At 39.5% G+C, this 27,482-nt stretch overlaps 2 protein-coding genes across 3 annotated transcripts; one reads left to right on the forward strand and one right to left on the reverse strand.

The window, feature by feature from the left end:
* Nucleotides 1–251: 251 nt before the first annotated feature.
* On the reverse strand, nucleotides 252–25,845 carry LOC115770010 (receptor-type guanylate cyclase Gyc76C-like). 2 transcript variants are annotated; one of them, XM_030715059.1, is made up of 16 exons: nucleotides 25,821–25,845; nucleotides 7,868–8,090; nucleotides 6,716–6,913; nucleotides 6,494–6,559; nucleotides 6,028–6,240; nucleotides 5,580–5,734; nucleotides 5,286–5,508; nucleotides 5,045–5,216; nucleotides 4,804–4,964; nucleotides 4,405–4,695; nucleotides 4,004–4,336; nucleotides 3,769–3,934; nucleotides 3,253–3,562; nucleotides 2,961–3,189; nucleotides 2,683–2,847; nucleotides 757–2,616 (listed from the first exon to the last, which is right to left on the reverse strand). In XM_030715059.1, the coding sequence occupies exons 2-16, from the start codon at nucleotides 8,030–8,032 to the stop codon at nucleotides 757–759; spliced, it is 4,707 nt and encodes a 1,568-aa protein (XP_030570919.1). In that variant the 5' UTR covers nucleotides 8,033–8,090; nucleotides 25,821–25,845. The 2 variants fall into 2 exon arrangements, with proteins under 2 accessions (XP_030570920.1, XP_030570919.1); XM_030715060.1 differs by lacking the exon at nucleotides 25,821–25,845 and having other exon boundaries at nucleotides 252–2,616; nucleotides 7,868–8,032.
* Nucleotides 9,915–11,311, forward strand: LOC115770011. Its single transcript, XM_030715061.1, has 2 exons — nucleotides 9,915–10,155; nucleotides 10,252–11,311. Exon 2 carries the CDS (start codon nucleotides 10,293–10,295, stop codon nucleotides 11,088–11,090), a length of 798 nt encoding a protein of 265 aa, XP_030570921.1. The 5' UTR covers nucleotides 9,915–10,155; nucleotides 10,252–10,292; the 3' UTR covers nucleotides 11,091–11,311.
* Nucleotides 25,846–27,482: the final 1,637 nt, after the last annotated feature.

Below are 27,482 nucleotides of genomic sequence, written 5' to 3' on the forward strand. Positions count from 1 at the left end.
AACACACACATATATACATATATATTATATATATGTATTTAAATATTGTATATAGTTTAGACTTAAGAACTACGTACAATCACACGCACTTAATTTACATACTAGCAAAAACACATTTTGATTTCGTTTATATATTTAGATATATATATTTTTTATATATTGTTAATTGTTGTTTTTTATTATTACTTGTGCAAATATAATTAACTAATTTCAGTTATGCTTAAAATGTTGGTAATTTTTTTTAGCTGCGCAAGTTGGAGAATTAAAATTTGATTTTTCTGGTATGGGCTGTGTGTGTGTGTGTGTGTGCGCGCGCGCTTTATGCTTCAATAGGTATGCATATAGTATTATAATATTTATTATTATTATTATTATTATTATTATTATTATTATTATAAATCAATAACTAGTCTGAAGACCTTGTGACTAGACGGTTCTTTTTATATTTGTTATTTAATGGCTACTCTAATATGTATATGCATTTAGTAATTGTTTCCGATACACATGCATACATACGTACATACGTGCATATGTATGTGTATCTGCGTATATACGTACATCTATAGGCATATAGAGCTTTAAACACAAACGACAATCAACGTACAACAAATATACATATAAGCCAAAACAGATCTCTATAAATGATGTGTATGTATGTATGTTATTTATACCTTAGACATTCGTTTCCTGCTCGCACTGTTCCTGAGTAACATTCCCACCCTTTAGACGTTCCATCCGTTCTAACACTCAGCCAAACTATACAATACTCTCACGATCCCGTGCCGTGGACGCTGCGGTCATGTCGGTGAAGCCGCTGCGCACGCCCTGCACACTGCTGGGCAGGATGCCCACACGCCGCAGCGTGGAATCGCCGCTGGAGCCGACGCTGCGCAAGCCGTTGCCCTTGAAGAAGTTGACCACCCAGTTGCCAACTTTGCTGCTGCTGCCGCCGCCGCCGCGTGTGCCACGCTGATTGCCAGCTGAATGCATATCCAAGCCACCGCCGCCGCCGCCGACGCCGCCAAAGCCTCCGCTCCCGCCACCGCCATCATGGGCTTGATCGTGTCGGCGTTCAATGTCCGCAGCATAGCTGACGCTGTTGCCATGCCCGGTGACGCCCGGCTCCATGTGCTCAAGTGAGTGCCAGCGCTTCGAGTGTGCCATCAGCTCCTCGGGCGGCGCTGTGAGCGAGGCCTGGCGCTGCAGCAGCGGCGAGTGCAGATCCTCCTCAATGTTCATGCCGCCGTTGCAATTGTTGTTCAAGTGCTTGGCACAGCTGCTCGAGGAGACGTTGCTGCTGCGCCGCCTACTGCTGGCGCCGACGGGCACAATGCTCGGCTGGGCATTGGCAAAGCTGCTCGAGTAACGCAGCATGGGCAGCTGCCCGTTGTCGTGACGCATGAGCAGGCCCAGCTCATCGTCGTAGCCGTCATTGGCATCCACCGGATTGGCCGACAGATCATCCGTCTCATCCTCCTCGGCGGCCGTTTCGCCGTTGGGATTGCCGCTAATCAGCGATACGCCCGTGTCCAGGGAGCGTGAATTGTTCTTGGAAAGCTTCGAGGGTGGCAGCTTGCCGCGTTCGTGCCGCTTTCGCAGGTGCTGCAGCGGCATCGGATCCAGCGAGCGTGACTCGCGCAGCAGCATCTCCGCCACCGCAGATGCCGGAATTGCCTGATCCAGGGGCAGCAGCTGTGCCGCACTAATGATGCGATGTGGCCGCACCATGGCCAGCGGCTTGTGCAGCGCATTTGGCTGGCGCACCAGGCCAGCAGCAGCAGCAGCAGCGCCGCCGCAGATGCCGCCGTTTAACTCCAGTTCGCCATCGATAATGGTGGCTTCGTTAGTATCACAGTTCGTTTCATTTGTATCGGAATGATTCAGCGTGCTGAGCGAGGCCTGCGCGGACTCCAGCAGTGCGCCGCCAACGAAATGGCCACCCAGGCCATTCAGCGCGGGTCGCTCTCGCTCCCGTTCCCGTTCTCGCTCTCTTCTCGCTGTTAGTCGCGGCGATTCACGCGCCACCTGATAAACGGAGCCCTGAAGGCTGTACGTGGACTCTCCATCCGCCGGACGTGGCACGCTGCTCTGGCGACGCGATCCGGTGCCGCAATTGTGCATGGCCAGCAAACTGGGCTGCCTCGAGTCTGGATTCAGTTTGGGACTTTTACGCGGCCGACTGAACAGCGGCGGCGGCATATCCGTCATATCCACGGGCTTCTTTTGTATAGCCTTCTCATTGGCGCCCGTTAGCCACCAGGTGACCACCTCGCCCTTGCCCTTCATACTGACCAGGCCGCGCTTCTCGGTGATATAGCCGCCCAGTTTATCTAGCGCCAGTTTGCACTTGTTGGATATGTGTATCTTCAGCGCCTCGCCGTTGCTCTCCATGCGCGAGGCGGTGTTTACCGTATCCCCAAAGAGGCAATACCGTGGCATCGTGAGACCCACGACGCCCGCAACGACCGGACCCGTGTGCATACCAATGCGCAGCTTCAGCGTCTCGTTGGGTCTATGGGCAATGCGATGCTGTTTGACCGCATGCAGCAAATCCAGCGCCATGGACGCTATTTCACCCGCATGCCGATCGCCGTTCTTAATGGGCAGACCAGAGACCTGCAGAGCGGGACAATCATGAGATCATATGCTAGATTCGCTATGGAGATTCATCGAGAAACTTACCACCATGTAGGCATCGCCTATGGTCTCCACCTTGTACACATCATAACCACGTATGATGCGATCGAACACCGTGTAGAGATCATTCAAAAAGTTTACCACCTGCAACGGTGTGCTCTCTGCGGAGAGTGCTGTGAAGCCCACAATGTCGCTAAAGTAGATCGTGACCTGAAAGATAGATGGACAAAGAATACATATATAGAGAGCTGCTATGAGATATAACTAAGCAACTTCTCATAAAGATAGCTTTCGAACTTATATTAATTTGAATTAGGGCCTACCAAATCATATGAAACGGGTTCAACACCCTGGCCCATGGTTAGTTTCTCTGCCACCGATTGGGGCAGCATGCGATGTAGCAAATCCTCCGTTTTCATTTTCTCCTCGCACAGCAAACGCGTGCGCTCTGTGACAATGTCCTCCAAGTTATTGGCATACTTCTCCATCATTTCCATCATCTGATCCATGATGTTTTTGGTTTTACCACCTCTCATCTTCTTCAACCGATTGCTGTGAATACAAATAAAGCATTATTACTTTTTCTCTCCTAGAAATTGTCAAGTTTCAACTCACCGTATGGCACTGAACTCGGGTCGATCTTCGGGATTCTCAGCCCAGCAGTCCTTAATGCAGGCCAGCACATAATCTGGACAGGACTCGGCCTCTATAATAGACTCAACCTCCGGCCGAAATGGCTCTGCCCCTTTAAGTGGCTGCTGCTTGACTAAGTCCACAATTTGCTTTGGTTCAAAGTTGGTTTGTCCGAACGGACCCTTACGACTAAATATTTCGTACATTATGATGGCAAACGCATAAATATCCCCCTTCTGACTGCCGTGCATATGGTGATTGCGCAGCAGCTCCGGGGCGCGCCATAGTTGATCTGGAATTCAAGCAGAAGAAAATGTTGAAGTATAATACAATATTTTATCAAATAATATATCAAAAGATATTATATGGTATTAAATTATATTAAATTATATATCATATAATTTAATGACTATGTTGGATGTATAATAAAACAACTTTAGCAGTTTCAAGTCATTAGAACTCTACATTTTAGAAAGCGAATCAAGAGTTAATACTAACTTCTATAATGCTGATGCTCGCCAATGGACTCGCTTTCGGCGCACTGACGCAGCTCATGCAGACCAAAGTCTGTGACTTGCAGCATCCAGCGTGAGGTGACCACACAATTCGAGGATTTGAGATTGCCATGATAGATCAGCTGTGAACTGTGTATGTACACCATGCCCTGCAAGTGAAACAAAGTAGCGAAAGTAAATAAGCTGTGCATTATAATTATTAATTCAAGAATACGCACCTTGATGAGGTCATTTATGAGTGAGGCTATAAACAAATCATCCAATTTAATGTCCTCGTTCTCAATGATATCGTACAGGCTGCCCTTGGCGCAGTAATCCGTGACTAGCAGTATGCGTGTGGGCTCCACACAGGCGCCAATGAAGCTATTGATGTTGTCGTGACGCAGCTCGCGCAGCAGACGCATCTCCTTCATGATCTCGCGCGAGATGTCGCGCTTGCGTGGAAACTTTAACTCCTTGATGCGCACAACGGCGCCGCGCAGACGCGCCGTTGAGGTAACGAACTGATGGGACCAACGGGAGCCAAAACTTTGGGCGCTCATCAGGCTGACCTGGCGAAAGAGAAAGCAATCAGCAGTTGGTAAATGCTATTAGATCAGTCGGTGTAAATTTCGCTTACTTTGCTGGGCGATGAGACAATTTCATTGCCGGAATAGTCCTTGATTTCACATATGTCAATCTTCCAAAGCAGACCCTCGATTTCCAGCTCGATCTTCCACTTGCGATAGATGCTCATGGTGACCACTCCGGAGCAGAATAGTAAAACGCCCAGAACCACCGCAGCCACAGTGGATGTGTAATGGGTATCATCCTTTTTGCACAGCTCATTGGCAAATCCGCACATGGGCTCATCGGTGGGCTTCTCGCCGCCGGAGGGCCAGTCGATTGAGCCATTTATCAGTTTATATTCCTGCAATCAACGATTGAGCAATTCAATTGTGAGATTCTCAGTTTGTCTGTTGGGTCTTGAGCAAACTCAAAGTAATGCAAACTAAAAAAGAGAAGACGACTCACTCACTGGAAGTTCTTCGCCTTGATGGAAATACGCCACGGGCACCATATGATAATTGCAACGGATATTCTCGGATATGTTCCATTTGTGCGGCTTGTACGCCAGCACCGAGAAGTTGCCTTCCGAATCGCCATACTGATCGATTTTGATTGTGGAACCGGTGACACCTATTTTGGTCATACAAAAATAAATTTAAATATATGTTAGATACAATTGCTTGCTGCTTGAAAGCCAATTGAATACTCACTCATATAAGTACGGTTTTTGATGATAGTATCTATGACACGCGTTCCATTGCTGGCCACCTCAGAGATGACCTCATCGGTGAGCACACGCTCCTCCATGCGCAGCATTTTGTCCAGCGCCCAGGCGTACAGCTTAACGGAATCATACAGATAGGCCGCGTAGATCGAAATGAACTGAATTCAGGGAACATTTGTGTCCATTAGTTTGCTGGAATTACTGAGCATCATATTCTTGTGGCTCACCTTGCTAAATTTGCTTTGCGAGAAGAGCTGTGGCACTGTAAAATTAAAGGGCGGCATTGAACTGTAGTTGCGCACCTGCTCCGTGAACTTCTCATAGCCCTTGGTGGGCGGCGTTGATGCCACAACAAGTAAGCTGCGCGCCAATTGATTAAAGTTCTCGGTGCTCTTGCAGTTGGTCATCCGGTTGATTTGATCCACCTTGCGCAGATACTTTTGTGCCTCACTGTGAACGTTAGAGTACACAATTAGACAGATCCCAGCAATCATATAGACCACATCTATTGGTTGACTTACCGTTCCGAGTAGACCATCATGTCCACAAAGATGACCATATACTCGCCGCGCGCAAATAGACCGGCCGTCTCCATGGAACTCATGAAATCAATCAAACTGTTCGCCGAACCGAGAAACACATAGATCCGTGTGCGATTCATCGTGTTTTGCACAACCTGTGGAAGAAGCAAATTGTTAATTCATATATATTATACTGTTATTATAAAAAAATATATATAAAAATTTCAAAAAAAAAAATAAAAACTGTTTTATCTTTGTTCTTTTTTTTATATTTTTTCCTATATTTCATTATTCACAAAATGCATCCATTTCGTAAATTACAAGGAAGGATCTTTCTGCTAACAATGAGTTATGTAATTTCTCAATATAAATTGATCTATAGTCTCTTCTACATTTATTTAAATTAAGTTTAAGCTTAAGTTTTATATTTTCCATAATTACCACTCACCTGATACCAATAGCCGGAGCGGCAACAGGTCATCATCTGCTCACAGCATTTGGCGCGATCGTCGATAAACGATTGCTTATGATTGATGGTCATGTTGCGCTTGGACGCCTGGTCCTTTAGGAGATCGGCAACCGTGCCCCATACCTCCTCGTAGAGTATGGAGAACTTGTTCCAGGCGTAATAGCGCAACAATGCAATCACCGACTTAACGACCTGTAAATATGCAAGCGGAATACCCTCAATGTTATAAAATTCTACTGCATTGTTCGGACTTCCTTCTACGCACACATATATGTGTGATATATGATTTGCGAGCTGTCAAGGCCACATATTATACTGTGAGGCTCAATGTCAGCAGCGTCAAGGCATCAACTGGCAGACAAACAATCTGTTGCTTCTACCCCCCCTAACACGTCATCCCTCACAAACCACTGCCCATGCACGCCCATCATAAACTCCCACTCACCTGCGTGTCGGGCGGCTCGGTGCGTGCAAATGTTGGTATCGAGGATGCACGGTTCTCTGCACATTTCTATTTGAAAGTTCGTGGGGCGGACGGGAAGAGACACAGCAAGAGACAGAGAAAGAGGTAAAGAAATGCATTTAATTTGATACAAGCAAACATGTGGAGAATTGCAAGTGAGAAATGCTGTTGTTTAGCACTCGCATACTCTATATATGCACATACATAGGATATCATTGGAATGTTGCGACTCTGCGAGACAATAGCTTCCACATAACAGGGTCCCTCCGGACCAAATATGGTCGCAATACCATCGCATATCATCTCGGTGATGGCCTTGGTAGCCAGCACCGTATCACCCTTGGTATCATTCCAGCGCAGCGCTAACGTTACATTCGGCAGCAGATTTGGATCTCTGTTGATCTGTTAACAAAATAACAATTGGTGAGTAATACACAAAACAAAACACACACACACACATTTAAAATGTAAACGAAATTATATACAACTACAAAATTGGTTATTTAGGTCTATACAAAAATTGGATTTCTAAAATATTCTTTTATTTCATGGGTAACCGTACACTCTCAACTCTTTTTAGTTCAAAAATGTTAACCGAAAAAGTCTTATATTTCTTATCATATTATACAAGCACATACATTACAAACATGTGCATATATACATGCACATATATGCACAAAAATGTTCACGCATATCAACATGCATACATGCACACAATAATGAAGCATATTAGACTAAAACAAAGTACTTATAATTAAAGCACGAAAAGCTTGAGGTCTTACATGAATTCATGAGAATCGCAGAGTAGGGCGGAAATTAAAAATATGTGTTCTGTTTAATTAGCTGCGCAGCGGCAAGAGAACAATACAATGCAACATAAACATGCACCACTTTTTTATAAAACAAATATAATAGAAACATGGGACTCTGCAAGGCTTTCTTGAATTCATAAGAATCGCAGAGAAAGGCGTTAATTAAATATTCTTTGTTTTTTTTAATAAAAATACACACATACATATATACATCAGTTAGCACAGGCAGTTTCAGATTACTAAATTTGTTTTTAATTATCGTAATATATACCAAGATACTTTAAAATTTATAATAGACATTCATTATATATTTTATATATTATAATCTTCATTTATTATTATTCATCATGTTGAAAGAAGAGTCAAGTACACAGAAGGACACTCAAGATATTAGCTTGCCATTTGACGATGACTTGACATTATCAAGATGCAGGCTGGCTGAACTTAGCCTTGTTGTCCCCGGTGCTTGGCTGTCCAGCTGTGTACCAGTTATTCTCTTCCATCGCAACATAATGATTATGTTATGCTACTTAGGATAGCTTACCTCATCCAGTGCCATTGTCAGCGCACCGGATATGGCCAAACCCTGGCGGTCCTTGAGCTCGCCAGTGAGGGCCGTTAGATAGCCAACTGTGAGGATGGTATGATTGCTACAGTCGCGTACTGCCACCGAGAGCAATAGTAGTAAATTGAAGGGCCAACGCGTCATGGCCCCTTAGGCCGGGGCCGTTCAGCGCGACGCCTATGGGTGCTAACAGATTTACACGCTGCAAGGATACAATCAAAAAGGATCAAATCAGTAAGCGAGTGGGCGCTGGTTAAAATTTCAATTGAATGTGATAAAAAAATAAATGTAGCCATAACACGCTTAATTCATCTAGTCGGGTATAGTCGACTGCGTAATGCTCGTGCACAGTTAAATAACAGACTGACCCGAAAAATTGATTAAAAGAAATTGAAAAGAAAGAAATACTTGCATTTAAAGAAGTCCATAAGTAGGTCGACGTTTGCCTTGCTTCCCAACAAACCGAATAAGGCACTTTTTCAAGCTAAATTTGAAGTCCTTAACTTCCATAGACTCGAAAATATAACATTCTTGTGGACAGACAAAGGCCATAGAGAGTATATAACTTTCTATAAAGTTGGCTTGATTAACTAAATATATTCTAGAGTTATACGAGTAATAATACCTTCTTTTCGGAACTAGGCAAACATGACTTATAAAAAGCACCTTTTGCTCGGGAAAGCTTTAGGTAATCGATGTGTATTTAGTTTACTTTTATGCTTTATTCCAGGGTATTATTAAAATACATGTTTGCCAAAGTCAAGCACCCTCTTTCACCGACACACACACAATTACAAAAGAAAAGTAATGAAATTCTATGGAAGGGCTGGCAGTTCGGATATAGTGCAATCCTGGATAGTTTGTCCGGCTAGTTGAGTGGAAAATGCCAAAAGTTATACACACAAACACAGAGACATGGAATGCCAAGTAAAATTCCTTTCATATCCTGTCGCCCGCATCACTCCTCGCTTTTTCTTTTTCCTTTTCCTCAGGCACTTGTCGGACAAAAGGATTTTCCCAGCTGCATATGCTTGCGGCTATTTTGTATTGTTCAATATATGGCTATTTGTGTGTGCTTCTCCGGCAGGATTTTTAACCTTACCGCCCTCCACTCCCCCTTCCCCACACACACACGAGGCATGCGCCACAATCTGGTGCACTTGCTGGCTGTTGCATTAATTATGCATGGTTTGATTTCCTCATTATATAATTCTGTTTGTGGCATTATCCCTCAACCAGTTGCTCCCTTCCAACTTGTGTTAATCGAGTTAAATTCAAGCGTAATTCATAATTTTACTCGGATTCAAGAATTAAAGCAATTTTAATGGGCTCGACTCGACTACGAATTTTCGTGTCAAAGAATAAATTAAAAAGGATGAAAAAAAGTAGATTATAGTTTAAAATATATTTTTAAAAAAATCAAACCGGGAAAAATTCTTTGAATGAGTTTTAAATATACGTATATATCAATAGTTAAGGGATTAACCTATAAAAAACGTAGTGAAAGGTGAGCGAAGAATAGATCAGCAGAATATTTATCCCTAACGTTAATAGTTTTAACAGTTAAGTCCCATTAATAAATCAGATAATATCCTTCTCACTTTATTCATTTCAATGGGCTCCACATTACCGCAATAAAATCTTTTGAGGGTTCTCCCTATCAAACGACACAAAAAATACGTATACACAATGTAGCGCGAGCTACGGGGGAATGTGACATGAGTCTAGGTGCAAAATGTGCTCTAAGAAAATGAAGATTTTTAGATTTTTAAGCTTTAAAGTAAGCAGATCATTTTGGTGTTTGCCCCTGAACAAGGCTTTATACACACATTTTTTATTTGTTGAGTGATTTTCTGCAAGCATTGCTCACTTTTATCGGGATAATCATAGAAGGGAAGGGAGCTCTGGGAAAAACCTCTCATCAGTTAAAAATTCAAAACAAAATTGAACAAAAATTTATATATATATATTTTTTTATATAATTCAAGTAGTTAGTTATAATTTTTGGACTCAGTTTCTCATTCAGTTTACTGTCCAGTCGCACACATCATGTTTTTTGTTTGTTAGAAATTCTTTTATTTTGTTGTTTTCTTATCAAAATTTTTCGTTTTCGTTTCAACACTCCTCCGGCAAAAGACACCCAAAATTCAATGTTTAGCTAAGCAAAAGAACAAACTAGGAAGCTCGCTCTTGCAGTGCAGTGTTAAGAAGGTGACTTATATGAATTATGTGACAGCAGCAGTACGAAAGACTGGGCCCAGCGCACGGTAACGATTCAATTAGTTCATCCCACCCGATCGCAACCATTTCCACCAATCTCATCCTCAACCCTGCCCAATGATGGCATTATTTCTGTCCATCAGACATTAGGAATCCTTTCGAGCGCACTCGAACCCACTCCAGGATGGCCATACATGAGCAGATCGACAACCTGAACATCTGGTGGTTCCCGCGTGACTTTTGCCAGTCACGTTTCGGAGAGTTTCAGCAGAGTGGCACCAATTCGTGCACTCTGATATCGCTGATCCTGGCCGATAAGGTGGCAAAGGCGGAGAGGTTCTATCATCGTGTGTGCGAGTTGCCGTCCCGCGGCTGGGAGCTATTTGGAAATGCAATGAACGATGGCAACAATGTCTATCACAATGTTATAACAGCTCATACGCCGCTATCGCGCAATCTGAATCTTAATATACCAGACGCAATATCGGCGATTCGTTCACAGCACAAGATGAACTTTCGGCTGGAGGAGTGGTTCTACACGCACATGGAGGCCGATCCCAGCAATCCCATGTACAATCGCAACGTTGCCATGCAGCTATCTCGCATCTTTCAGATCACCTTGCAGGTGTTCCAGCAAGCGGGCGGCTCCGGTGGCCGCGAGATGCCATTGCATCTATTTTCCGCCATCATAGCGGACAGTCGGACGGTGATGATGACCTTTGATTTTCGCGCCTCAATTGTCGCCCTGTTTGACTCCCATCAGCACGGCCGGGATGCGGGCGCTGTGTTCGCCCAGTGCACGATATCAAACATGGACGATTTGCTATTCTGGTTCATCAGTATGCTCCACAATGTCTACTCTAGCCGACCCGCCCTCTTTGAGATCTCGTTCCTAAGCTCACAGCCGGGCGTGGCAAAGCGCATACCGCCTGCCATCAAGAAAATTGCGAATGAGATTAAAAAGCCAACAAAGTCACATTAAACACATTGCCGCCAACAGATCCTATATATCATAAATATTTATATCTATATATATGTATAATATATATGATATAATCTACAAATTCAAGCCAGACACATGCATTAGAGATAGAGTTTGCCAAGTGTGCTGAAATTCTTGGGTATAAGAGTTGAAGTTGAAGGTAATAGGTTCGAAAAAAATTTAATTTAAAAAAACAACCAAATTCTAAGCTTAAATTAATAAATTTTAAATCACTAACCTAACCTAAACTTTTTTGACATATAAGAAAATGCTAACCAAAACTTGCCGACAACGAGTTGCTGAATTCAGACCTTGAATTTCTCAAATTGCGAAAATATCGCGTTTCTATGCGATTTTCATAAGATCAAACAATTCTAACAAATATTTGTTCTAATGGAATGCGGGCTGAGAGCGGCTGAAGAAAACGAGCAGGGCAGATAAAACGTTTAAGATTATCAAGGGGAGGCAGACAAGAGGAACAAGCGAGTGAGAATTGTTTTGTATATGTAGTTTCAGAGAGCCGGAAGTGTCTATATCAATTTAAATTTTAATCTTTTAAATGAGTTACCCTTCTATATATAGATACTTGCATGTTTTGCCAAACTTTTGGTATGCAATTTATGAGAGCAGCTCCTTTGGGAAAGGGTTGAAAATCTTAATTTGCAAATGAGTTCCAATGAATTTTGTAACGGAGCTTTGCTGCTGCTGTCCACGAACAACGACAACAACAACAACAACAACCACAACAACCGCATTTACTAAGCGTGTCTTTTGTTGTGCTTTTCTCGGCTGCTAATCAAAATGAGTTAAATAAACACATAACGTAACCTATTAAGAACTTGGTACGTGACAACAATTTAAATATTTTTAATGTAAACAGAGAGCGGAATGTGCGCCAACTGAGAGGCGAATAAAAGACCAATGGTCTATAAATAGAATTCACATTTCAAAGAAAATATGAGAAAAACAAATCGAGCAAAACAAGAATCATAAGAAATGAAGCAACTAAAAGTAAACTTTAAACGTAACGACGACAGCGACAGCGACAGTGACAACGACGTGATAAAACGTTTAACGAAATCAAATACAAAAACAAATACAAATGCAAACACAAATACAAATGCAAATGCAAATGCACACAGAGAGCAAAACGAGACAGACAAAACTGAGCAGAGCAGAGCAGAGCAGACATTGAGAGCAGGCAGCTGGAAGTTGTGTAACCAAACCAACAAAAACATCACGTAGCCGCAACGTGCAGCGGCCACTCTCACACTGCAGTCCACCCCTCCCACTCGTTCTTTCACTCTCACACTCACTCACACAAGCACGCTCTATGTTTGTGCTCTTAGTTTGGCGCTCTCGCGGCGCAACAAGTTGCAAATGCAATAAGGCGGTCGGGTCGCCGCATTGTGTGGTTTTTCTCTGTTTGTACTTTTGTGCAGTTAAAGTTAAAGTTGTTGCTGCCGCCAGTCTAAAAATAAAGCTTGTACACTAAAAATAGACACGACGGCACGCCATTGGATAAACTAACACGACATTACATATTTTTACAAACAAACAAACATGACAAACCTCACGAAGAGCTAGCAGCTAGCCAGCGGAGGGGGCCGCTGAGCAACGCGCGCACACATAAGCGTACACACGCACACACACACACACATACATATGTACAAATATAAATGCAAATACAAATACGAATAACCTGCGTGAGGCGACGACGAATTCAACTGACTGCCGGGTTGTCAGTCTGATCTGTCTGTATATCCATTAATATGCATACATATGTAGCTAGACACCCGTATACATATATGAATATGTATATCTATGTAGCTGTGTTTGTTTTAAAGGCCTATAGTAGATAAGCAATTTATTTATAATTTTATCACAACACAACTTCCGCCTTCAAACTTGGCACACGTTAACTCAGTAAAAAATTCCAATCGATTATTGTAGCTATCGATAAGCGATAACAGAATTGATTTAATTTAAAAGTTTATTCTACTTGTGCATTTATCGAGAAATCCAGAGTATCCAAAGAGTATTTATCAGTCGTCATTATTTGACTTGCAATTTTGCTGTCAATCGAGTTCACAAATAAAAAATAAAATATGCTGGGCTACCAATTACATGAAATGCCCGCGACTGCCAATAATTTTTTTTAATTTAATCTTACACATCACTTGAAAACTTAATGAAATAATATATTTAAAAATAAATTAAAAAGGAGTATGCGTTTTTAACGTACAAACATTTTAATACTTTTCTTTTTTTTTGCGTTTTCTCCAATATTAAATTAACAATTTTTCGGAAAAATATTTATTTGCCGGAATTTCTTTTGGGTACATTTAATTACGTGCATTTTTTTATCAGACGATTTTTTTTTAAGTGAGCCTTCATGATAAGAGAAATATGTTTGATGCAAAGTAACATTTTGCGGATTAATAAGAAACGTAAAAAAATATTTTTATTTAGAATATAAGTTTTACGATACGAAAAACCATTTGATCTGAGTAGTTTACTCAAATTGAATTTCGTTTGGCCTTCATCGATGCCAAATCCTTTTAAAGAGCTTTACTCGCTCCAAATATCTTTTAGCTGGCAACTGATTGAAAACTTTGTCGGGTTTTATGTTGCTTACACGCCCACAGACGCGTCTCTTGAACAGCACAGGACTTCAGGGGCAGCTCGTTCAATGCCATCAATCATCAACAAGTTTACGCCCACCACAAACAGCCACGCCCAGCGACCAGCTATTAAACATTGTCAACAATATACAAGGCCTACGCAAAAAAGGGATTCACTCTAAATAACAAAAAAAAAAAGGGTTCGAAGGTCATTTGGCTAATGTTTCAACTGCGCCACTATTCGATGGGCTTATGGGACTCCAGAGCGTGATTTGCAAGCAATTTATTAATTGAAACCCAAGCACCGAAGGATAGTTAGGAACTCTTTAGAGTTGACGCATTGAAGTTCTCCTAATAACTAGACAATCCAGACTCGGTGTCAAATGGCGTTGACATGAGTGTAAAACGAGTCGATTGCCAGCCTCAGCAAATGGGACAGGCAGAGGACAGAGAAAGTGCGTGGAACATTTGCGCCTTATAGACTTAGCATAATGTCTGAACGCTTGGTGGACCAGCTTGACAACATTCAAATCAAATTAGAAGGCAAACGAACTGTTCAACTGTTGCAAATGTCTTGCCCTAGTCCACTAGACGAAGCGGCACACAAACAACCCGAAGCTGAAGCCGACCCTGAACGCGTCCTTAGCCATGATGCAATCGCTGCCAGCTGGGCCATTGGCCCCGCTTCGAACACATCATCCACAAATGCTACCCATTCCACATCCACATTTGCCCAATCTCCGTTCTCCATTTGCACAATCACTTGATTAGAATATTGTTAACAGCGAAACGAGAAGCCGGCCAAGTCAATACGATTTTTCCATTTTTCCCCTACTGAAGTGTCGCAAATGGCAAATGAAGTTCAACCAAATTCAATTTGGTTGAATGTTATGCATAAGGAATTCAGTTAAGGACGGGCTTCCTTCAAGGACACACAAAAAATAATGTAAATAGCACACATTAACATAATAGAATTTTTTTTATAAAAATGTGACAGAATAGAAAAGTAATTAAAGAAATATAATAATTGAAGTTATTTTAAGGAAAAGTTTTGGAAAATGAATTAAAACGCAACATTCCATGCACTCGAGCGAATACCTGTATTTTCTATGATTAACATAATTTCAACTAAAATTAGTTGCTTTGATTTGCTTAATACCATTTATTATGTCTCACAATACTTTTAGAATCCTGAAATAAACACACTTTCCGCATTTCCAGATTCTATTCTGGCATCTTTCTCAACAACCATAAATATTTACGCACTTATTTTTTGGTGGTTTTCTCCAAATATGTTTGAACATTTTTTATGAAATTTATAAACAATAGACAACATTTTCACGAGTTGCCTTAATTTGTTCATGGTTCATTTCTTATTTTAAATATTTACAAAGCGAATGCAAATATTTGGAATTTTTGTTTGGGCATTTAAAATAAATTTGATCATGAAAATTCTTTAAATGTTTGATTTACTGTTAAATAAAGGTGTTTTTTTTTTAAACCAATTTTAATTGGAATCCAAGACACAATTTCCACAATATTCCTTGTCGTTTTTCAGCTGCCATTTATTACATCACTTGCCCGACTCCAAACGCAAGTCCTCAATTGTTGAGGCGAAAAAAAAAGAAGATAATTCCGGGCAACACAATGCCAAGGCTGATAGAGATTGGCGCGCATGGAGCAGGGTGGGGCATCTGGCAAGTGGCAGGCGGCAAGTGGCAAGTGGCAACAGGGGCACGTCAACAGATGTGCTACACGCAAAAAATTTCACTTTCAAACAAGTGACAATGTAGAAGATGGAGCCTGCCGCACACTTGCAGCAGCGTCAACAACAGTTGCAACTTCAACATCGTGATGTGGCCGAGACAGGCGCCGCTCGCTTGCTTGCCGCCGTAAATGGAGGCACATGACGACAATGCAACGTTTTGGCATTTCAACTGCATCCGAGGCTCTGCCTAAGGCTCAGCCGGAGAGTCATTCAAGTCATGCGGTTCATTCAGTTAAACAGACTGGTATCTGGCCATATCGGACGGCGCCCAGCAGCTTTCTGTGTGAAAGTGAAGGGCGCTGAACTGATTGACAGACTGACTGACAGACTGACTGATGGATGAATGAACTGAATAGCTGAATGGCGCCACAGCTTTGAGGTCAACGCAAAATGTCTTTCTAGATATATGTATAAACCTCTTGAAGATCGAAACACTGAAAACTGTATCTAAATCTGCGAATCTTTGCTCCAAAACATGCAAAACATCAGCGTCTGTGTCTGATTATTGTTGTTGTTGTTGCCAAAAAACTGGATTTTCTAAAAATAGATGCCATGGGTAAATACTTGAATTTGCAGCACATGTGCAACGGCCGCCAAAAGCCAGCGGCATACGCATCGAGGGCAACCACTTGCCCTCCTTCCCTGCCCGCACCGCAATCGGCCAACGGGGCAGGCAAAATCATCACACTGTTGGCCACAAGCTCCAGCGTTCAACGAAAGGGTTAAGGTTCGTGGTCCAACTGCAGCACAACAAACAGGAAACACCGTTTCCGCTGTTGGCCCAGAGATTCCGTTCATATGCCACAAACAGAACGCAAATATGTGAGGTTTATCGAACGGTGCACAAAAGAAGTTCTTCCTTTGGATTTTTAAAAGCATAAAACGAGTGCTAAGACTTAATTAACTTTTACAGGAGATAAATCTATGGCAAACTAAGAACGTAAAATTGAAATAACAATGAAAAGAAATTTAATTTTAAAAGAGTGAAAAGAGTCAAGTTGCAGGACTGCATTGTGCTCAAACTTAATATGAATTTGAATCCATAGATTAAACAAGAGCACTCCAGTCGGGATGTCCGACTAGAGGATACCCTGATCATTCATCGACCAACAGCATATGTAGCTGCCGGGAAATGACAGATACTTGAAATGCTTTTTAATTTGAATAGATTTTTTAGCCCCAATTTAGTATTTACTATAAACAGAACCGGGTCATATACTAATTTTGCGGTTGAATAGAAAAACTTTCAAAATGTTTAGGGTTCTCAGGGTTTAGGGTTCCCAGGATGTGTGGGGAAGATAATTCAAGTCCTTGATCCGAGCCAAACAATTTTAATTGGTTTCTTCTTTAAGGAAAATGTCAAAGATTTGCCGAACCTAATTTGTTATAATCACCGAGGGCGTTCTCCGAGCATGATTATCTATCTAATAATAAATCCGTTGCCAGGCTTTGCAATTAAAATCTTTGTTCTCAACCTTTGTCTTATTTCCCATTTTCAGTTACAAGAAATTTCACACTTCATAAACTACCCACGGTCAGAACATGCTTATGATGACACCTAAAACAGACACTAGCAATAAAAAATAAAAAGGAAAAACAATACTCAGGTGTACACACACACACACACACACACACACACACACACACACACACACACATACACATACACAAGACAAGACTAATAGAATTATTTGTTACGTATACGCCGCATGGCACGAGTTTTTAAAATTACTTTTGCCACGGCTTGGAATGCTGTTGTCAAGTCGTTCGCAAACTAAACTTGACTCAAACCAAAATCTACAGGTAGAGAAATATATTAGGAATTCCGTGACAAGGTTAAGATTTTGTGGTTTGAGCAAAAATTCTTGCGGCAAAAAGGTTTAGGCCTTAAAATGCTTGGCTTGAAGTCATCGATGGTCAACAAACATAAATTTGAGGTTTTAAGCTTTAAAGTTTAAAAAATTCATCAAGGAAAATAAATGACTCTATCTCTTGTCGTAAATTGAGAAACTTTGTACTTGAAAGAAAGACATATTGTCTGTCTATACTTTCGTATTTATCATCTTTCAATTTCAGATGAAATTTAATATTTAAATGCATTTTTTAATATATATATATATGTATATATTTTTATAGTATGCCAGTCTAATAGTAAGTGCATAAAGTGGAGCGCGCAAAATATAAAACGAGTATGTTTATTAATAGGTATATAAAAGATATGTGCGCATATTTGCAGGTATTGCCAGGCGCTCTAGCTGGCATTAGTAATATTCATAATACCAGTTTAACCACTTTGGGTGCAACGGCAGACAGTGCGGCAGCCAACGGCAGCAGCAGCAGCCAGACCAAGAGACGAGACTTGGGAAACAGGCAGCAACCTGCCAGGGAACTTGTTAAAACCCATCAACGGACAACAGGCTGCCACCCAGTCGCCCAAGTGGCCAGCAGCAGCAGCAGCAGGCAACTAAGGCAACCACTAGTTGGCACATAAAATAGATGAGAGTCGCGAACAGCGCGACGCATTGGCTGCCTCGCATCTTGGCCAGACTGGCAGGTGGGTTGGTTGGGTGGTTGGGTGGTTGGTTGCCTGGTTAGTTGGCTGCTTTGGACGTCATAAATGAAAGAGAAAACATTGCGAAATCAAAGGGCTCGGGCAAATTATATAAGGTTTCAGTTACAACTACGATACACAAATTACAGGATAAAACAGCTCTTTAAACGAATTAGTAAACAATGATGTGTATGTTTAAACTAGTTGAGAATTTCAAGATATTTTAATAATTTCCTGATACATTAAGAGGACCAACAAACCAAAGCCAAGTTAGCGCCCCGAAGCAGACAACAAAATAGACGCTTCCACAGGCAATTGTTTCATAAACTGGTTGCGAATTATAAGTGATATTCGTTTTTGCTGCTTCTTGCCCTAGAGCGCTCTACAAATAGCCTGCATTTTGGGCACTTAACCTTCTAGAGCATACTGTTAAGATCTACCGCAACAACAAGCCAGAAACGAGTTAACATGATCGACTTCATAAAAATACAAGTCGCATCGTATTGACTTTTGGCCCCCGATCTTCAATCAGCCCAGCTCTGTGGCGTAGTGGCCCAAGGCCATTTAAAAATACATCCAGCTAAAAATAACATTTTGTGAAACAAACAGCCAACGGGGCCTGGAGATTAAGGCACTACGATATGCAAAGAGCAACCCAAACACACACCCGACCCAACCCAACCCAACACAATCCAATCCAATCCAATCCAACCAAATCCAATCCAACGAGTTGTTCTCGTGTTCGCTCGCGCCGGTTGGTTCGGTAGGTTTTTCGCCTTGTTTCAGCCGATTTAAAATTCACTTTTGAAATGTTTTTGTTATTTTCTTTTGCTTTTTTTGTTAATAATTTTAATGGCCGTACATGTGTTTTATTAATGAGGCTATCCGTCCAACGCTCAATGGTTTATAAATAGAAATTGTATGAATATCGAGCAGCAACAGAAGAAGAAAAAAACAACAACATGAAACCTGCCCCGTTTTGGGTGTCGGTCTTATCAGTTAGTCTACCTTTTCGCCCCCCACAACTGACCGACTATACTACTATACTATATAAACATATATATATATATATATTTTCCCTTTGCACATATTATTTCATTTATTTAAATAGTGCACACAAACCAAGCTGATAGAACGACGCCTTCGCCCCCTTTCGATCATTTATTGCATTTCATATAAATAAATATGGCTATAATGCATTTGGTGGTACCCAAATTCCTCTGGGGCTGTCAGCTAGCAAATCGATTCTTTGCTCATTTTTTGATATTTGAGTGGGCGCCACAGAAATCAGGCTACGACTTGAATATACCCTGTGATGCATATCGAGCATTATATTTATACGACAGCCTATATATAGATGAGTTTAATGCTGTACTTCTCTTGTACTTCTAACATATGCAGCTATAGACCTCTCCCTATTTTTTTGGTGCCAATTTTATGGGTCAGAGTGTACTAAAATTGTTCGTAATAAATAACAAATTTATGGTTTAATGGCCATCGCACATGGTATTAAACAGCACCAACTCAACAAGTGGGCATCAAAATGGGCTTGGATTCATGCGATATAGCTGGCCACGAACCGAGTTGATAAATGACACGACAGTTCCCTCCGTAAGCTGCCACGTCAGAATGAATGTCTACAAAAACCGTATGGAACCGCAGAATGTTTTCATCGTGACGGTGAAAAGCGTCTTTTATTTACGTATTAAAATAACTGTGTCATTAAACAACGAAAACAAACTAGAAAAAAAAACTTAAAACAAAAAGTATTTGATTTAAATTGTTTTCTTTTTATGGGCACAGCCTAAACTTGTGGCAAGAGTTTGCAAATGCAAATTCGATTAACTTTTCTTAGGAAATCAATTCGGACGAAAATAATTAAACAGTTTAAATTTAAATCGAATCAATTAACATGCAGCTGCGATAAAATCGCAGGGCCTTCGATATCACAACCTCGTAGAATGGGAATCTTGCACTTCGAATATGCCTTGCGCTAGTTGAAATACATTTTTTAAATTTCAAATAAATAAACATATGAAAAGCCAACTAAATCTTTCATTAAGCTGAATTGATAATTTGTAATTATAAACTCACTCTACAACAAATGAAATAAATAAACTGTCCATGCTATCAGGGGAATATTTAATTAGGCGAATATTAATTAGTTACGGTCCAACATGGATTTTGCATGTATATTTTATGCCCATCGCATAACTTTTAAAAGAGATAAAAAGCTTTACTAAATCCACTGCAATGTGTATCCTAATTGTTATTTGGTTGTGTATTTTTGTCAATTACAATTAATGCTAGGAAAATGTAAACTTATCAAACAGCCGCAGTTAAAATGGTTCATTGAACACGTTAAAGGGCGGCTGGGCAGGAAATCCTTGAGGATCATTCAGCCCAATCCTTGAGACGCTTGAAGGAGCAATCAAAAAGCATATATTGATTTGTGTGAAATAGTTTGTCAAAAACTGATGTTGATGATGACGAAGAGCTGCTGCGACAGCATGCGAGAGAGAGGAAGGGGAGGGAGGCAGACCGACCTCGCCCCAAAGGTCAAGGTGTGCCAAGGGAACAGCTCTTGACGTCGACGGTCGCGCCCAACGTCTCGCTTAGACATTGATTGTTCCTAATTGGAAATGTGAAAATGTGGTTACGGCCAAAGGATAAGTGTTAAGGAGCGTTAAGGCGCACAGCGCGGCCATAAAATAATTGCGCAGAAAGCGCTAAGCAACTGCTGTTGAATAAAACGGGTTAATTGGTCTGCATAACTTGTCGGCTTTTGTCTATTTATTTAGTTATTAAATAATAAGACTCAAATTAGTGCAATTTGTTTACCCAGCTCGGGCGGGTGGGCTCAACCACGTTACGCTCTCTCTCTCTCTCTCTTCTCTCTCGCTACGCATCTAGTTAATTAACCCCCCACGATGTAGAAAAGTGAGACAAAGTAGCAAAAATAAATAAAACCAACAACAAGCATATAAATTGTTGCTGCTCTATAACAAATTGTATTAGTCATTGTCTGGCCACGCGACAACAAAATTCTTTTCCACCTTATACCCTGTAGCTAGCCAAAAGGCAGCTTATAATTGTGTACACATAATTCGAATTGTTTCAGCGTTGTCTCAAATCGAACTCATGCTAGATATAATTCCAGTTAGCCAATCTTCGATCTACCTACAGGGTATCTCTTGGTCTTGGTCTCAACTACCGCATTTTCACTTGATATCTTTACGTGTTCGCTTCTTTTTTTTTTGGGAAAGTTAAAAGGCATTAATTATAATGCCTCGACGATTACCATAGGCACTCACCGAGTTCGCCCATAAAAAGAATAAACCGAAGACCAAAACGTGCTCAGCCACAGAGGCGGCATCTATGGCCGCAGACAAATTCAAATAATAAACCAAGCCAAAACACTTAAAAACCACAATAAACGAAGTTAAAAAACTATGGACATTGTTTGATAAATTGTTTTATTTAGTTGCTTTTGTTGTTGTATTCATTGTTAGGCCAGTTGAGCGTGCGTTCCACCTGCCAAAAGGTTTTGTGGTTTTTTTTTTAAGGAGATTGTGATGCGGCATCAATTAGTAGAGGTTCAGCTTTAATTGGATGGATTTCCATACAATTTGCAGACAATCAACAAAAGTTGAGCTTTGCTTTATGCTGACTATTAAAAATCACTTGATCTTTTGATTCACTTAATTTCTATATTTCACTTTCTGCAAACGATTTATCAAATATTAGCTCAAATTACAAGTTAAGTTATTATGATTGGTTAATATATTTATATTTTTTGTAAGTAAATCAAGAATTTAACATTCATAAAAATGTATATATATATTTGCATATGCCTCACAATTATATAGCAGAGTATATCGTAGCTGGTCTTCAATTTGAATTTCAATCTATTTTGACACCTACAACCTTTAGATTGCAGGGTATATCGCAGTCGTGTTTAATATTGCCAACTGCTATTCAGTTTCACTTTCAAAGCACCCAATAAAAATATCTGTTTGGATACTATTATTTGAGCGACATGCGGAAGTCACCTGCCCGCAGGGTATCCGCACACATCGAGGGCCATTAACCGAGAATCTATCAAGTTTTGAAAGCCTTAAGCCAAAACATAAACACTTTCAGAGACGCTTATTAGCCCACCTAATGATTGTGAAGAATAATGTCTAAGCTATGCCCCTCATTATTTATAACAATTGAAAAAAAGAGTGAAGAAAAGAAGAGACAAGCGAGGGTGGAATGCCGAAGATCGTATACCCTAGCTGAAGATAAAGATAAGCTTCTTTCTTGAGAAATGCACAGAACTTAAGCGTAAAGTGCTTAAAAATACTCTTAAATTAGAAATGTTCTTAGAGTTTTTAACAGATACTTTTCATGATAGACATATGATAAAGTAATAGGTTCCCGTGATAGCCATATGATAGAGTAAAAGGAAAGTAATGGGTGCCATATGATATAGTAATTCGATGCACAGTTAATTAACTTGACTTCAAAACTTGCCAATTAACATTTCAACAACGTTTTAGTTACACAATTCATGCTACAAGTGTAACACCCACAGCAAGGGTATTAAAAATTGGTAAGAAAATAAATTTGTTAAACGCCAATTAAACGTCAAATGGCAGCACTTGAAGAGATTTTGAGAGCGTTACCAGTTCTTATAAATGGCATTTTCAAGTGATTATATTGTTAAATGCTGTACACACACAAGTGTTTTTTTGTTTTTTTTTTCTTGTTAAATATATGTGTGTGTTGTGTTATATTGTTTGTCGACACGAATCGATTTGGTTATCTTCAGGCACTTATCAAGTGTTTGACATTGTTTTGTTTTTGTTTTATTTTGCTGCTGTTGTTGTTTTTGTCGAATTGATATCGATAGCGTTTTAATTGCACGTTAAAGGCATCAGCTTAAAAACTCGTATGCCACATGAGAACATGATGAACAACTTGGCGCCACATCATCAATCAAAGACGTCAGTTTCTGGCTGGCCAATACTGGGAACAGCTGGCGGGCTTTGATTCCATGCTGTGGCCTAAAGATCAGCCCATTATCAATTAGAGCTGAAGCTCAAGTTAATCGATTTATATTGCTTTTTATTATGGCCTAAGCCCATTGAAAGTGGCCTGAAAGTGATATGTTATAGGCACAAGGACCCCTAAGACCTCATAAAGCATATTAATATATATTATATAAATATATACAGTCGATCTCGCATTATCGTTTGGCTTTTGAAAGCAAAACTCGCAGAAACTCTCTCATTTAGATACCTTATAAGATATTTTTCAAGACTTCTTTTAAAAATATATTCCCATATTCCTCGATTAATTTCTACTCGTCAGCATTTGCATCAGTAAAGAATATACACACAGAAATCAGGTTTAGATTTCGCAGTTAATTAGAATCCTTTGTTAAAAAGTGCTACGATCGAATGTGGTTTAATCCGCTAAAAATAGCAAATAGACATAAAGAAACATTCAAGGTGAATGCCTTTTGTTTAAAACATTTTCTCAAAGTGACGAATTCAATGCCATATCGAACGTAATTATCTATAATATGTATTTAATGCCAATTAACTTTCGTTTCTTGCAACAGAATTTATAGACTACCAATCGAAATTATTCATTGAACGAATTGTCTAGAATTTTCATTCCCTACGATTTCGCAGATACCTGTTTTGCATAAACAGTTATCTGATTGGATTATATAACGTTTAATGCTAGTTAAAACAATTGGTTATTCATAATCAAATGTGAATATGTAATATGAAATATGCCAAGTCCTCTAAAGGTTGCCCTTTCTGTGCTAAGCCCATTGAAATCTATAGTAATATACTTCTGTTTTCTCAATCTATTACGATTCATAATAATAGCCTGAGGCTAATGACAATCGATGTGTTGTGTTAATTTATAACAATTCTGGGTAACGTGCTTTTCTATTTTTAAGAGAAAACAAACAGCCAACAGCAGTAACAAACGACAAGGCGCACCAAATTTATTGTTTATACAAATGTTATCTTTAAATTATCATTAATTTATCATGCAGAATAAAAATAAAATTGCGGTTTGCAATCGAGGGGTGTGTGTGTGTGTGTGACTGTGTTTGTGTATGTAGATGCGGTTGTCTCTATAAATAATTTATACTATATGTGAACTATGATACTCGTTTTGTGTGCGTTGAGAGGAAATGTGTGAATTGGTGTTGTCGTCTCAGTTTCTAAGCTGCTCAGTTGCTCAGTCCAATTGTGCATGGTATCTCTCTGATCTTGATCTTTCATTAACACCAAGATCAGAAGAGAGACAGACAGAGAGAGAGAGAAGAAAGAGAGGGGCAGGAAGAGAAAGAGCTAAAGATAATGCCCATGCGCCGCAGCATATATTTCCTGGATCTCAACTTTTAGTCAACTTATAATTAATTACTTTTCACCCGTTTTTTGCATAGAAACTCATTACACACGATGCGTATGCGTAATATGAGCATTTTCCATTGTACCCTCTAATTGCTGTTTAGCAACAAGTTTCTTCGCTTATTTGTTTGGCTCCGCTTCTTGGCAAATTTCCCAAAAATGCAATTTCACGAGCAAAGCTTGTTGCTTGGCAAAATGCCTGCGGGCTATGAAAAGCTGTAACCGCTGAATAAGCCTTATCTAACACAGCGCTGAGAGATCCAGATGCAAGCACACACATTCATATAAATATATACTATATATATAAAGGGGTATATATATATACGTATGCCTATTGTGCAGGAAAGTCGAACGAGTTTTGTAAAGTGCGCACGTGTCTTTCATTATATTACGATTAAGTGCTTAAACAATTAACACATTTTAAACAAACAACGACTTTCAGTTAGAACATCGAGAGTATGCGGTCCGATTTTAAATAACATTCCACACTTTAACTAAAACAACTTATAAGAATATCGAAATCGGGTGTGCAATTGCGAAGCTTGCAAGATATGTGGAAAAGCAAAAAATTGGTTCAAACAAGAATTAAATTGTCCAAGGACTGTTCCTATTTTTGGTTCAAGATTAAATTTAGCGCACATCTTGCATATGAAAATATGTACGACACGGAATATTTTCATTGGAACAGCGCGCAATTATCAATTAAAAATTTAATTAAAAATAATATCATTGAAATTGTTATCACTTGTCTGAGCTAAAATTGGCTTCACAGATGTGCTCACAAACTACATCCAAGGCCAAAGAGTTCAAAATCCTGAGCCCCGTAAGAAGATATATTTATAATATGTATAAAATGGTTTAAGGTAGAAAGCATTAGAGTATTACGTGTATATTGTAATGATAATTATTTACGTTAGTATTCATTTCTGATTCCAGCTCTTGAATATGATTTTAAGATCTTGCTCTTAACGGGAAATGCATCCGATTAAAAAGGTTTAAAGTAAAAAGCATTTGAGTATTACGTGTATATTGTAATGATAATTATTTACTTTAATATTAATCTCTGATTCCAGCTCTTGAATATGATTTTAAGATCTTGCTCTTAACGGGAAATGCATCCGATTAACGTTTAAGCGCGGCCAATTTTTTAAAGTAATTTTTTGCATATGCTTTTTAATTAGCCGCTTTGCACTTATTCACAGCCCTCTCTCAGCGCAGCCCCCCCCCCCCCCCCCCTTCTCCCCGCGGACAACCAAAGAGCGCAACAAATGTTTTTAATAATTATTAAATTAAAATGAAATAAAAAGACTGTCACTCACGCACACACAAATTCAATAGCTGAATGAATATTTTTGTTGTACTCACGCGATTTTTGTTGTTGATTTATTTTTTATGTTATGTGCACGCTTGTTGTTGTTGTCGTTGTTGTTGTTGTTTTTGTTGCAATTATAACAACGACAACTTTCGCAGTCGCTGCTCCTATTAAAAATTCTCGCAATTTTCGCCTCTGCTGCTGTTCCGGTTGTCGTGATTGTTGTTAATCCAGCTGCTACCTTTAGGCCAGTATTAAAGTGGATGTTGCCGGTGTTGTTGGTATCACGGCTTCTGTTTTATCCATAGCTGCAAAAACAAACCAAAGAAAAGTCTATTAAAATTCGATGCGAAATCATAACAAAGACAGCTCTCTAGGCAGCAGTACACGACTGGCAGATACTCTAAACATAGTTCCGAGCTGCCATTAAAATAAGTTTCGTTACCTTTTCCATAACATACACGTTCCCTACTTTCCTAGGCATTCCTTATTGATTTCGGTGCTTACAGACCGATCCTTTTTAAATTTAAATAAAAAATATTTGCCACAAAGTGAAATATTTGGTGTATCTAGCTCTTATAATTTTAGGTTTATATTTCTTTATCGATATTTTGAAAATTAAGCATATATCGAGAACAATTATATACTTCGCCTTTATATGTTATGGGGGAATACTTTACGAGATATGTTGTTTTTATCAATATTTTGAAAAGCTATGGATACAAATTATTAGATCCTTGTATGAGGAAATATATTTATTTAAAATATATATTACTATATATACTGTTTTAAATATATAGATATATACATAGTAATATAATAAAACTAATCAAATTATAAATTAAGTTTCCAGCTTTCGTCTTTTCCAAGATCGACTCCATAATAGCTAGAGCTCTTCTCTTTACCTGTCACATATATCGTACAACATCAATTTAAAATATTTTTAATTATAGATATAATATAGCATAACCCTCGAATAAAGTTGAATACCCACTGCTGCAATTACCAATAACATATGCTTCAATGGAATTTAAAAGCGCATCATAAAATATTTGCCAAAAGGCTCCTTTAAGCCTATAAAAAAAAATCGTGTCGAAAAAAAAATTAAGCCTCTGCTAGCAATTTATGCATGCGAGAATAAACCAGAAACCCGATTTAAAATTCGGAATGCGACATTGATTAATATTGTTTTGCCGTAAAATAACAACAAAAATTAGCAAGCACAAATATTATTTTAAAATTGTATATTTGACTTAATATTCATGCAGCATCAATCTATAAATAAAGAGTTAAATCAGGAATACATTATTGCTGCAAAATCTACTTAAATTTCTAACTATTCTTACAATTATCCTTTAAATTTCTAACTATTCTTTCAATTATCCCATCTACTGTTGCCATAATTATGGAAAGTAAATCATTTTATACATCACTTTAAAGTTCAATTGACTGGCAGCTACACACAAAGCTGATGAGTACACATATTTCTCCCTGTCTCTCCCCTTTTCTTTCTCTCTCTTCCTTTCTCTATCATTGTCTCTTTGTTATGCCCACACATTTATTGATGTTGTCCTTGGGGCGTTCTCTTTTGTTACTTTATCATTAACGAGTTAGTTACATAAAAATCTCTAAAAGTCCTTGTTGACCATCCTCACAAATTCAAAAGTCAACAAGTTGAAATAATTCGACTAGAAGTTGCCCGACTGAAAGATACC

The sequence above is a fragment of the Drosophila novamexicana genome, unplaced genomic scaffold (genome assembly GCF_003285875.2).
Source record: "Drosophila novamexicana strain 15010-1031.04,08,12 unplaced genomic scaffold, DnovRS2.1 tig00004555-arrow-pilon, whole genome shotgun sequence".
Classification (NCBI taxonomy): Eukaryota; Metazoa; Arthropoda; class Insecta; order Diptera; family Drosophilidae; genus Drosophila; species Drosophila novamexicana.

Coding starts and splice junctions, on each gene's coding strand:
- LOC115770011 (XM_030715061.1), top strand. CDS start 10,293: ATGGCCATACATGAGCAGATCGACAACCTGAACATCTGGTGGTTCCCG.
- LOC115770010 (XM_030715060.1), bottom strand. CDS start 8,032: ATGACGCGTTGGCCCTTCAATTTACTACTATTGCTCTCGGTGGCAGTA. Junction 6,914..7,867: donor TGACAATGGCACTGGATGAG/GTAAGCTATCCT, acceptor TTTTGTTAACAG/ATCAACAGAGATCCAAATCT. Junction 6,560..6,715: donor ACATTCCAATGATATCCTAT/GTATGTGCATAT, acceptor ACTTTCAAATAG/AAATGTGCAGAGAACCGTGC.